The sequence below is a fragment of the Cetorhinus maximus genome, chromosome 15, assembly GCF_964194155.1.
Source record: "Cetorhinus maximus chromosome 15, sCetMax3.hap1.1, whole genome shotgun sequence".
NCBI lineage: Eukaryota > Metazoa > Chordata > Chondrichthyes > Lamniformes > Cetorhinidae > Cetorhinus > Cetorhinus maximus.
Window position 1 is genome coordinate 49,946,565 of NC_135893.1, and position 13,233 is coordinate 49,959,797.

A 13,233-nucleotide genomic window follows, 5' to 3' on the forward strand; every position below is an offset into this window, starting at 1 on the left:
CAAACGTATGTCGCAAACCTCAAGCAGTTAACAGAATACTGCGACTTTGGGGACACGTTAAGTGATACACTGCAGAACCGATTAGTTTGTGGAGTTCAGGACAACACCATTCAGCGCTGTTTACTCGCCACGGTCAACGTCGACTTTAAGCGCGCCCTAGAAATCTCCCTCGCCATGGAAAGTGCTGCAAGCGACTCTTAGGCTTCACAACACATGGAAAATGGCGCCGTACTTCATGCTGCTGCTGAGCGTGGTGCGAAAACCAGATCTGCAGAATTAAAGCGCGATTCAATGTCCGCTGTGAGAAACATTAAAAAGCCTGACAGAAACGCTTTAGCAGCGACTTCAAGACAAAGTTTCTATAGATGTGGGGGTGACCATGGAGCGGACACCTGTACATTTAAAGATGCAGAATGAAAGTACTGTCATCTGAAGGGTCTTGTGGTTAGGCAATGCTGGACAAAGTTGAAGCATCTGCAAAACAGCAAACAAACATGATAGAAACATTGGGTACAGCACAGGGTGAAGCTGCTGCTCCTGACGTTTACTCCTTATATAATGTGACTGCTGTGAAGGCTGAACCTATTACTGTGACAATACAAGTTAATGAGAATCTATTGAAGATGGTAATGGATACGGGTGCCTCGACCATGGTGATGGGTGACCACATTTTCAGGTACCTTAATGAAGGAAGACAGCCAATAAACTTGGAGTGGACTGCCACTAAATTAAGAACATACATGGGTGAATCTGTTCAGATAAAGGGCATCACCGTAGTCCCTGTCTCTTACAAGCAACAGTCTGCCCAGCTGCCTGTAATAATTATGAAAGGAGAGGGGCCCAATCTTTTAGGCCAAGACTGGCTACAGAAGATCAAACTCAACTGGTCTGAGATATTTCACCTCAAATCAGATGGAGTTCCAGAACTTCTAAGAAAATACAACATGGGGCTGAATCTTCTGGTCGGCGTGCGGGGATGGGCCCCACACACTGACATATAAAATGACGCGTGATGACGTCGGGCGTGTGTCCCAACAACATCGCACGTCATCTCGATATTTCGTTCGGCGGACACACGCCATAGGCAGCTGCGTGCCCGCCGAACTGTCAACGGCCTATTAAGGCTATTAAAAAAGTAATTAAACTAGTTAAGAACGCTGCCCGTCCAACCTTAAGGTTGGTGGGCAGACGAAGAGCCCAAGCGGCCTTCGCGTTTTTCAGGAAACCTCATCCGCGGGTGGGCTGAGGTTTCCTGAAGCTTGTACAAAATAAATAAATACATTTTCCAAACTTCGCAAACATGTCCCAGCCCATATGACACTGTCACATGAGGAGACATGTTTAAATAAATTTTTACTTTATTAAAAAGTTTTATAATCCATTCAATCTCCCTGAGGCAGCTCCGTGGCTCAGGGAGATTTCTGCACTCTTTAGCGCGCATGCGTGAAAGAACGCACGCCCCAACTCTCCCACCTCCCCCCGCCCGCACAGGTAGCGCTGAGCACTGCTGGCCGCGCGTTAGGCCAGAAGTGATTTATCTAGGCTACAGGGTGGATGCAATGGGACTGCACCCGGTAGAAGATGAAGTTCAGACAATAAAAGATGCGCCATCACCATGCAATGTAACAGAACTCAAGTTCTTCCTGGGCATGATCAACTACTTTAGCCACCTCTTACCAAATCTATCAACTGTGTTGGCACCATTACACTCGTTACAAAAAAGAACTACCATTGGTCTTCGGGGTCACAACAGGAAGAAGCCTTCGTGAAAGCACAGGAATTGTTGCATTCGTCGTGTCTATTGGTACGCTTCAACCAACAAAAGAGCTGTTATTGACATGTGATGCCTCTCCCAACGGGATGGGAGCTGTGTTACCCCATAAAATGGAATATGGGTCTGAAAGGCCCATTGGCTACGTCTCGAGAACCCTCTCCACAGCCGAGAAGGGTTAATCCCAGCTAGAAAAGGAAGGTTTATCGGTGGTATTCGGAGTGATGAAATTCCACCAGTATTTGCATGATCGCCCTTTCACCATTGTGTTGGACCCATGAACTATTAATGGATTTATTCAGTGAGGACAAAGCCATCCTGCCAGTAGCATCAGCAAGGACACAACAGTGGGCTCTGACATTATCTGCATATGAGTATACTTCTATGTATTATCCTGGCCTACAAATTGCAAATGCAGATGCACTCGGCCGTCTCCCATTGCCAGATAGTATTGTGCACACTCCCGTTCCACAGGAATTAGTGCTATTATTGAATTTCTTAGATTCTTCGCCTGTGTGTGCAAAACAAATTAGAAATTGGATGAACAGAGATCCAACATTATGGAAAGTCAGAGACTTTGTCTTAAAAGGATGGCCAAATTTGCCTGTATCTGAAGAATTAAGACCACTCCATGTCAGACAGACAGAATTGAGCTGCCAAGGCAGGACTTTGTTGTGGGGGTCAAGAGTGGTGGTCCCACCATGAGAGCCGCTCTTGACAGAACTCCATAGTTGGGCATATCAAAAATGAAAATGCTTGCGCAAAGCTATGTATGGTGGCCGGGCATTGATGGAGATATTGAAAACTTGGTCAAGCACTGTCTCCACAGTCAGCGACAATAGAAATTGCCTGTTCCGGCTCCCCTGCATCCGTGGGAGTGGCCTGGTCAACCCTGGGTTCGATTACATATTGATTATATCGGATCATTCTTGGGTACCATGTTCTTGTTAATTGTAACTCTTTTGAGTCCAACCAAATAAACTAAATTAACAAATCAGGAGACAAATTAAATAATGGCGTCCAATATGGTAGATGCACATTTCAAATGGATGGATGTATATGAAGTCAAGTTGCCAACATCAGCACAACTGTCAGGAAGCTACGTCACTGTTTCAGCATAACATGGCCTACCTGAAATTGTCATTTCAGTTAATGGCACCACTTTTACCAGCACAGAGTTTCAGAAATTGATGGATCTGAATGGAATCCGACATATGAAAACAGCCTCTTACCATCCCTCATCGAATGGTCTAGCCAAGAGGGCAGTACAAACTTGAAAGTCTGGTATGAAAAAGCTATCAGAAGGCACTCTGGAATCTCAACCTTCCCGGTTATTTTCAGTTATCCTTCAATGCCACATTCGACTGTAGGTTCAACACCGTTGGAGTTATTAATGAAATGCCATCTGTGTAAACGTCTACATCTCATCTTTCCAAACTTAGAGGGGAAGGTGGTGCAGAACCAGAGTAATCAAAAGTTTAGCTATGACATGCACTGTAAAGCTCACACGTTCAGCATAGGTGACATGGTATACATACGGAATTTCGACAGTGCACTCTGCTGGGCCCCTGGAACCATTGTCTCAGAGACTAGTCCACTATCTTACCAAGTACAACTGGGAAATAGAATACTCCGAAAGCACGTAGATCATATTTGCACCAGAGAGAGATTCCAACAATCAACTGATCCACCTGTGATTAATGTCAAACCATCAATTACTGAGGTGTCTGATCGACCTAGAATAGACATGCCAAATCTCTCTGAAGCGTTGCCAAATCCTGAACTGCAATGTTCTGATGATGTGTCTCATACTGCAGTTCCAGATCCTGTCGATCCTGTTCAGGAACCTCCAGTGGTAGAGCTACATTGCTCTAGCCATATAAGAAGAGCACCTTAGAGACTTGATTTATAATCTCCTGAAATTGTATATCTGTTTGTTGGATTGTTGAAATCTTTTTCTGTAAAGAGTAATTGTAAAAAAACTAAAGGGGGAGGAAATGTGGTAACAGGGGATATAGTCCCTCCCTTCTGTCAATCAAGGGTCACATGATGTACTGCAGAGGCTCCAAGCAACGACCTTTTAATGCGGGCAATCCGGGGAGGGGGGAGGGAGGGAGGGGACGGAGTTTCCTTATGAGAGTCCTGGTCGAGCATGAAAGTATCTGTAAATCTCTCTGTAATAAAGTTTACTGCTTCTTGGTGAAACCTGTCTGCTCTGTCAAGTCATCACAAATGGAAGGTCATCAATCTGAAATGCTAACTGTTTCTCTTTCCACTGATGCTGCCTGACCTCTTGAGTGTTTCCAGCATTTTCTGTTTTTATTTTGGATTTATAAAGAGTAGGCCATGCCTGATGAACCTGATTAAAATTTTTGACATGGGAATGTCTATGGATGTTATTTATATGGATTCGCAGACGGCATTTGATAAAATCCTTCATAAGAGACTGTTGAAGCGCCTGGGATTGAAGGCAAATTATTGACCTGGTTCAGAAATTGGCTGAGAGGCAGGTGACAGAGTAGGGAAATTGGGCAAGTGCTCTAATTGATAAGAAAAGCAAAATACTATGGATGCTAGAGATCTGAAATAAAAACAGCAAGTGTTGGGAAACTCAGCAGGTCTGACAGCATCTGTGGAGAGAAAAATAAAGTTAATGTTTCAAGTCTAATATGGCTCTACTAATTGCTCTGATTGGTAGATGTCACTAGTGATGTCCCTCAAGGCTCTGTGTTGGGACCTCATCTATTCATCATATTTATGAATGATTAAGATAATGGGATAGAAAGCCACATTTCCAAATTTGCTGATGACATAAAGACAGGTGGCATTGTAAGCAGTGAAGATGGAAGCATAAAATTACAAAGAAATATTGATAGATTAAGTAAATGGACAAAACTGGCAAATGGATTTCACTGTGGGCAAATGTGAGGTCATCTATTTGGACAAGGTTTAATAGAACAGACAGGGTACTTTCTAAATGATGAAAAGCTAGGAATAATGGTGGTCCGAGAGACTTGGGGGTTCTTGGTATAAAGATCATTAGGTGTCATGAACAGGTACAGAAAATAATCAAGCAGGCTAATGGAACGCTGGCCTTTATATCTAGAGGACTTGAATACAAGGGCTAAAAGTCATATGTCAGCTATACAAAGCCCTGGTTAGACCATACTTGGTATACCAAAAACAGTTTTGGCCCCCCGCACCCTTGGAAGGAAACACTGGCCTTGGAGGGAATGCAGTGTAGATTTACTAGAATGATACCTGGATGCCAAAATTGAGATTACACAAACTAAGGTTATATCCCCTGGAATTTAGAAGGTTGAGGGGTAATTTGATTGATGTTTTCCAAGATATTAAGGGGAACAGATGAGGAGGTAGAGAGAAACTAGTTCTGCTGGTTGGAGAGTCTAAGACTGGGGGATATAGGGCTGGATTTTCTCCTTGGGGATGGGAATTGAAAGTCATTTCTGATCCCACCTCCTGAATGTCTGATCCCGCCCACTGTATTTTTCTTCCCCCCTCCATCCCCCCCGGAGATATGGACAGACTGGACTCAGGGCCACCTCCCAAAGCGGGGCATAGGTGGGCAGATGCTGAAGTAGCCAGGTTAGAAGGTCCTCCTTCATTTGCTGGGACATTGGCCCCCAGCTCTGTGGAAACATGTGAGGCCCCCCCTAACCCCCACCTTTCCCTTCCCTGCCACACGTGCACTCACCCAGTATCCACTATCTACAGAACACTTGAGCCCCTTCACTGTTTCCGGGCGGATTACTGCAGGGAATATTTTGATAGGGAATGATTGATTTAATTTGACATTGTTCTTTTCTGCAGCCCTATGCAATGAATGGCGTGATTACTCCGCAAAGCAACATAGATTTTGATTTGAGCTTAAGGCAAAGGTAAGATATGATTATAGTATTTTTTTCCTATTTTTACGAAGTCCCTTTCTGTCAGTAATTCTAAAAGACAATAAAAAAATTATGGTTTTGAAACAGCTCTGATAAAGTGTAACATTTTTTCCTTTAAAAGAAATCCAGGCTGGGGTCTGAGAGATATAAGCGTGTTACAGAAACTGGCTGAAGAAAGCGGGATGAGATTCAAGCAGATGGTATTAATTATTTATTTCCTAAATTATCACATTGCATGAGAGATGGTGGTTAACGGAGTGTTTCAGCACAATCAAGCCCCCCCAATATTTTCACGTTGGTCACTCAAAATGCATCCCATGTATTTGCATTTACTTACATCAAACACTTGCAATATATGAGTTGATGTACTGTGGAACTGCAGGCTGTGTGGTCACTTGTTTACCTTATAATCCTTGCGTCTTCTGTTCTGATTCTGTCTCCCTCTTTCCCTTCTCTTCTGCTTTTCTTTCTCGTTCCTCCTTTCAGCTAGAAGGGTTGCGATCGTATGGTGTCCTGGAAAGCAGTCACTAATGGTTAGCATTTGCAAAGTAACTGTGGCCCTCAGCAGCACCACTGCCTTACCATCGTCCAATCATTTGTACTTCCCCTTCTTTCCAATTCTTTCACTCCAGTCACATTCTCTAACTGTTCAGCCTCGTGCTATACTTTCCCCTTCCTACCATTTACTAACTCATATCACTACTGCACCTCTTCTGCCAGGAACTAACTAATTGATCACTGTATCTTGGATGAATAACAACAACAACTTTACATAGCACCTTTAAGATAATAAAACATCCCAAGGTGCTTCACAGGAGCATTATGAAAGCAAACCTGACACCGAGCCATAAAAGGAGACATTAGGACAGATGACCAAAGCTTGGTCAAGGGGGTAGGTTTAAGGAGTGTCTTAAAGGAGGAAACAAGATGGAAAGGCAGAGAGATGAAGGGAGGGTATTCTAGAACTTAGGGCCTAGGAGCTGAAGGCATGGCCAACAATGGTGGCGCAATTAAAGTTGAGGATGCACAGGAGGCCAGAATTAGAGGAGCACAGATACCTCAGAGGATAATGGGGTTGGAGGAGGTTACAAAGACAGAGAGGGGTGAGGCCATGGATGATTTGAAAACAAGGATGAGAATTTTAAATAAAAACAGAAAACGCTGGAAAAACTCAGCAGGTCTGGCTGCATCTGTGGAGAGAGAAACAGAGATAACTTTTCGAGCCCATATAACTCTTCTTCAGAGCTGTCAGAGATATATAGACATAGGAGCAGAAATTAGGCCATTCAGCCCATCGAGTCTGCTCCGCCATTCAATCATGGCTGATAAGTTTCTCAACCCCATTCTCCCGCCTTCTCCCCATAACCTTTGATCCCCTTACCAATCAAGAACCTATCTATCTCGGTCTTAAATACACTCAATGACCTGGCCTCCACAGCCTTCTGTGGCAATGAATTCCATAGATTCACCACTCTCTGGCTAAAGAAGTTTCTCCTCATCTCTGTTCTAAAAGGTCTTCCCTTTATTCTGAGGCTGTGCCCTCGGGTCCTAATCTCTCCTACTAATGGAAACATCTTCCCCACGTCCACTCTATCCAGGCCTTTCAGTATTCTGTAAGTTTCAATCAGATCCTCCCTCATCCTTCTAAACTCCATCGAGTATAGACCCAGAGTCCTCAAACGTTCCTCATATGTTAAGCCTTTCATTCCTAGGATCATTCTTGTGAACCTCCTCTGGACCCTCTCCAGGGCCAGCACATCCTTCCTGAGATACGGGGCCCAAAATTGCTCACAATATTCTAAATGTGGTCTGACCAGAGCCTTATAAAGCCTCAGCAGCACATCCCTGCTTTTATATTCTCGTCCTCACGAAATAAATGTCAACATTGCATTTGCCTTCCTAACAACCGACTCAACCTGCAAGTTAACCTTAAGAGAATCCTGGACTAGGACTCCCAAGTCCCTTTGCACTTCAGATTTCTGAATTGTCTCCCCATTTAGAAAATAGTCTATGCCTCTATTCTTCCTACCAAAGTGCATGACCTCACACTTCCCCACGTTGTATTCCATCTGCCACTTCTTTGCCCATTCTCCTAACCTGTCCAAATTCTTCTGCAGCCTCCCTGCCTCCTCAATACTACCTGTCCCTCCACCTATCTTTGTATCATCTTCAAACTTAGCCAGGTTGCCCTCAGTTCCTTCATCTAGATCATTAATGTATAAAGTGAAAAGTTGTGGTCCCAACACTGACCCCTGCGGAACTCCACTAGTCACCGGCCGCCATCTATAAGAATTAAAAAATTTAGTCATTAGTGTAGGTCAGTGAACATTCTAATTTGGCTTCTTTATATAAAGTAAAAACAAGTTAAATTTTGAAAGAAAAAAGCATTTTAGGGAAACAGATAGGAGGGGAGGGTAGGAGTGGGAAGGGCAGAGGGGGCCTTTTAACTCTGGCTACCTGCCCATGAGGAACTGACAACAGAGTAAGAAAGGAATTTAGGAGGAAGCCCCTTTATCCAGAGAGTGGTTGGAATGGAACTTGCTACCACCACAAGGCATCTCGAAGTGAATGGCTTTGATACATTTAAGTGGAAACAAGATAAAGATAATGAGAATGGAATGAAAGGATATGTTGCTAGGGTTAGATGAAGCAAGGTGGGAGGAGGCTCATGTGGGCTAGTTGGACTGAATGGCCTGTTTCTGTGCTGTAAATACTGGTCCAGATCTGTAATTTAAATTAAGGTAGCTTGTGGCAGAGTACATCCAGTTGTACTTTATATTCTGCACTTGCATCAGACATGCTAGGACAAATGTGGAGAAATGCTGTCCCCGCCAGTGATATCCCTCACCTTGATAATCATAAAAAATATAAAATATTCTTTCCTATGCATTCATGGAAAAATAAACAGCATTCTGTGTTCCAATCAGTGTCACTTTCCTCTTGTGTCCTCACTTAGCAAGTGAAAACTATGGAAAATGTCATTAATCTAACTCCTGCTGATCCCCACCACTTACAATACTGTCTGGACAGGCACATTTTCTCTGTTTATCTGATAACCCAGAATCAAAGAATATTTTGAGTCCAGGATTATTCAGAATACATTGTGAAGTTCACCAGATTGCAAATAAATACTAATAATTCTAGTGTTAGAATTCTTTTATTAAAAAATAAGTATTCCAAAAGCTCACTTATATTAGTTGATGGGAAAAAAATTTCAAGAGGAAAAATTGATGACTCCCTTACTGGATTGTGTCTGTTGATTCACAGAATTGATGAAATATAGTTAGAAGAGTTAAATCAAGACGGCAGTGCAAACCAAATGAGCGATGTGTTGAAAATGTTTCGTCAAACTACATTGTGAAAGTTCAAGTGCTTGTGACTGATTTTGTGGTAATACTGTTTAAAAGCCAGCAGGAGTCACTCAGCAGCCTCAATGTGTACTGTGCTTTGTTTTCAGGTTGACATGCCAGCTAATAACAAATGCCTGATCTTCCAGAAAAGGTCGAGTGTATAGCAGAGTCTGTACAATTCCATGGCTGAACACAGGGAGGAACTGTGATGTTTAACTCTGAATTGTTGTAACAATCTGTAATGATGCAGAAGTGCTGTTAAACCTCTTTTAACTAGTTCTCTCTCGACTAAACCAAAGAGATGACTGGCATTAAGATTAACTGGTCAGAATCTTTTTAAATGATTGATTAAAACCTTTGCTTTATGCTTTGGAACTACACTGACCCAGTAGAATTAATTATTTTCAGTGGACTTGAATTAAATTGCCTTACCAACTGAAGAAGGGTTTTTGTGTTTGAGAAGCACTTTTAATGTGGAACTTTCCTTTCCCCCAATGCTACTAATTTCTTCACAAGCAGGCTGCATGTCCACTTTGTCCTTGGGAATTTCTGGCCTGTTTCTATGTTTGAAGCTGTAAATTGAGACCTAGGTCTTGACTGGGTCTAAAGAGTTTTCCAGTTGCTATTTGACATAAGTAACTTTTTAAAAGAGGAATTCCTATCACTTCAAATAGCATATGCTTATTGTTAACTTGGAACATGCTTTGTGTGTGGGTTTTATGGCTGTTATTTTCTATGTATTTGATGTGGCATGTATTTATACAGCTTGACAGAAAATTAATCCAGAGTTGTACATATTGATGTAAATCCTGAAGGAAAACTAACCATCTTTCATTTAACTGAGTGCCTTTGATCGGTGTTGTACTGTGATCAAGTTTATGATAGATGTAAAACACACTTAAACAAAAATCATTACTTGCAACAACCTGCTGCTCACAGATCTGTAGCTGCACAGCAGACAGGTGACCAGCAGACAGGTGCAGCTCACAGATGGCACCTGAGTGAATCAGCAGTATTTTGTAATGGTCTGTTAAGTGGCTAACTAGTGGATAAATACAGCAATTTAACACCCTTGCGTGGATTTCATGCTGAGTCTATCGGTGAGGTACTGTTATGATGTAGCCTGAGGAGGAGCAGGCTCAATTGGACATCTGTTGCAGAATTTCGGTGTTTAACTGGGCATACGTGTACTTAAGAAGTTGTTGTCTGATTTACTCATGAGCGCTTGCCATTGTTCCTGCTGGAAAGCTCGGGCAATTATATCTGGCCCTGAGAACTTGGGGTGGATTTTCATGTCGGAGGCCAGGCATTGTGATTCAGTCTCTGTCTCTGGCAGGTGGTATCTTCCAAGGGTCCAGCCTTAAGTGGCCTGGAGGCAGTTGGGACGTCTCCAGAGGGGGCAAGTTAAAAGGCCCACCTATGTTCCCAAGAATACTTAGTGTGGTGCTCCCAATGCAGTCAGTGCTCATCTATATGCAGTTGAGCCTGCTGAATACCTACCCGCATCCTATCCCCTTACCGTCTTCACCCCAGCACCCTCGCACTCACCTCCCTCACCCATTGTCCAATTCATGAACAGAACTCTGATGCCCTATTATAACAGCTGGAAGCCGTTGAATGGTCTGTGAGTAAGCAAACAGGCGCATCAATGTAATGCACTTGTAAAATGATTGGACAGTTAGATTGCAGCCAACAGTCCATAAAACTCCCTGAGTAAACAAATAGACTTCAGAACTCCTATCTCAATGGATATCTAGACTGAATACAAAAAAGCAATGGGAAAATATTAACCATTAAACCCTTTCAATAGTGTGAAATGTACTCTACCTTTTAATCCATTAGATTAACATTTTTTTAAACTTATCTGGCTAACAATGTTGTTCTTTTACCTGACAGCTTGCCCATTGGCAGAAGTAACAACCTGACAAGTTTATTGCTTAAGGGAGAGTTACATTTTCCAATCTCTGTCATAACTCACCTTACTGAACAGATACAAACTTGTGCTGCAGTATTTCATGATGAACTGTAAAGGAGGCAAAACTATTTCACTTACTTTTTAAACTCTTCCCACCTCCAAGCCATGGTTCACCCCTCCATGCAGCTGGTGTCAAACCCAACAGCTGTTAAAGCCAGGCCGCCTCTCCGAAAATTAAAAAACAGCTTACCCAGGGCAGGTTCCTAATGAGCCCACATGTCAGTTTCACCCATCAAGCGAGCAGGCAGGTTCTAGGACCTGCCCCCTTCCCCCCTTATGAAAATTGCCGAGGATAGCAATGGACTCGGGACCTTGGGGCGTGCTGTTCTGTGGCCATTTTTTTTGATCCCACTTCTGTTTGGTTCCAGTCAGCTCCATGAAAATCTGGCCCCTTGTCTTTGTCCTGCTGGATCTGAGTCTTTGGAATTTAGCCAAAGGTCCCACTGTGCACTTCTTATCAGTACCTCAAGCCTTATTAGAGAATTTTGGAAGCTTTTCACCCATTAGATAGAGGAAATGAACACACAAATGTTTTCTGAACTTCTATGGCTTTATGGCTTGCTACAAGTATCTGAAATTCATATCGCATTTTTTTCTGTATGCTGACCAGCTAGTAATCATAGACTAAAAATGGGAATCAGATTTATTGGATCAGTCTTAATGAGTGCTTGAAATTTTCAGTCTGGACAATGTCACGTTTATTAGGCATCAGACATGATAGTTTGACAACTTATCAACAACTATTCACAAGATCCTAATAACATTTAAATCTGTCCATGTGACTTGATTTTTTTCTCTACTGAATCTGTTAGAAAATGCCAGAGGGAAATCTAACTGAAGATTAGTTTTTCTGCGGGTTTCCTTTTTACGCCAAAAGATATTTGGCATTGGCTCATCCCTTGGAGCTCTATGCAGCCAACATCATGGGTAGTTGTTTTATCCACAAAGCCAACCAGCCAATTAGTCATCATACCAACCTAATCCCACTCATCAGCAAAGTGATAGAAGGAGTCTATCAAGCAGCTCTTATTCACCAATAGCCTACTCACTAACGCTCAGTTTCATCAGGACCACTCAGCCTCAGCATGGACACAAGCTGAGTTCCACATGTGATTTGAGCGTGGCTGGCCTTGACATGGTGGCAGCATTCCATTACCAAGGAGATGAACCAAAGAATCCATGCAAAATATAAGTCATTGGGGACCTGGTGGAATCTCATCAGTGGCCGGAATCATTCCTGGCACAAAGGACGATAGTTGTGGTTATTGGAGGCCAATTATTTCTACCCCAGAACATTGCTGCAGTTGGTGTCCTAGGCCTAGTTACCTTCAGCTACTTCATCAACAACCTTCCCTCCATCAGAAGTAGAGTTGTTCATTAATGATTACACAGTGTTCAACTCCATTCTCAATTACTTAGATAATGAAACAGGCAGAGGTGATAGCGTAGTGGTATTGTCGCTGGACTAGTAATCCATAAACCCAGGGTAATGCTCTGGGGACCCGGGTGGAATTTGAATTCAATAAAAATCTGGAATTAAAGTCTAATGATGACCATGAAACCATTGTCGATTGTTGTAAAACCCATCTGGTTCACTAATGTCCTGTAGGGGAGGAAATCTGCTATCCTTACCTGGCCTGGCCTACATGTGCACGCAGCAATGTGGTTGACTCTTAAATGCCTTCTGAAATGGCCTAGCGAGCTGCTCAGTTGTATCAAACCTCTACAAAGTCTCAAAAAAGGAATGAAACCAGACATGGCATCAACTTAGGCACCGGAAATGGCAATGGCAAACTCAACCCTGTCGACCCTGCAAAGTCGTCCTTACTAACATCCGGGGGCTAATTCCAAAATTGGGAGAGTTGTGTGACAGACTAGTCCAGCAACAGCCTGACATAGTCGTCCTCACGGAATCAAACCTTGCAGATAATGTCCCAGACACCACCATCACCATCCCTGGGTATGCCCTGTCCCATCGCAGGACAGACCCAGCAGAGGTGGCGGTACAGCGGTATACAGTCGGGAGGGAATTGCCCTGGGAGTCCTCAACTTCGACTCCTGACCCCATGAAGTATCATGGCATCAGATCAAACATGGGCAAGGAAACCTCGTGCTGATTACCACTTATCATCCCTTAGTCAATGAATCAGTGCTCCTCCATGTTGAACACCACTTGGAGGAAGCACTGAGAGTAGGAAGGGGGACTTCAATGTCCATAACCGAGTGTGG

General features: G+C 43.1%; 1 protein-coding gene across 2 annotated transcripts in view; it reads left to right on the plus strand.

Annotated features, from left to right (window-relative positions):
• mettl26 (methyltransferase like 26) overlaps positions 1 to 9,868 on the plus strand; it is a 41,521-nt gene extending 31,653 nt beyond the window's left edge. For both annotated transcript variants that reach the window (XM_078558384.1, XM_078558385.1), the window contains 3 exons: positions 5,603 to 5,670; positions 5,801 to 5,879; positions 9,137 to 9,868. In XM_078558384.1, coding sequence (XP_078414510.1) covers positions 5,603 to 5,670; positions 5,801 to 5,879; positions 9,137 to 9,193 — 204 coding nt within the window. In that variant the 3' untranslated portion in view covers positions 9,194 to 9,868. The remainder of the gene's footprint in view (positions 1 to 5,602; positions 5,671 to 5,800; positions 5,880 to 9,136) is intronic.
• The last annotated feature ends 3,365 nt before the right edge of the window (positions 9,869 to 13,233 follow it).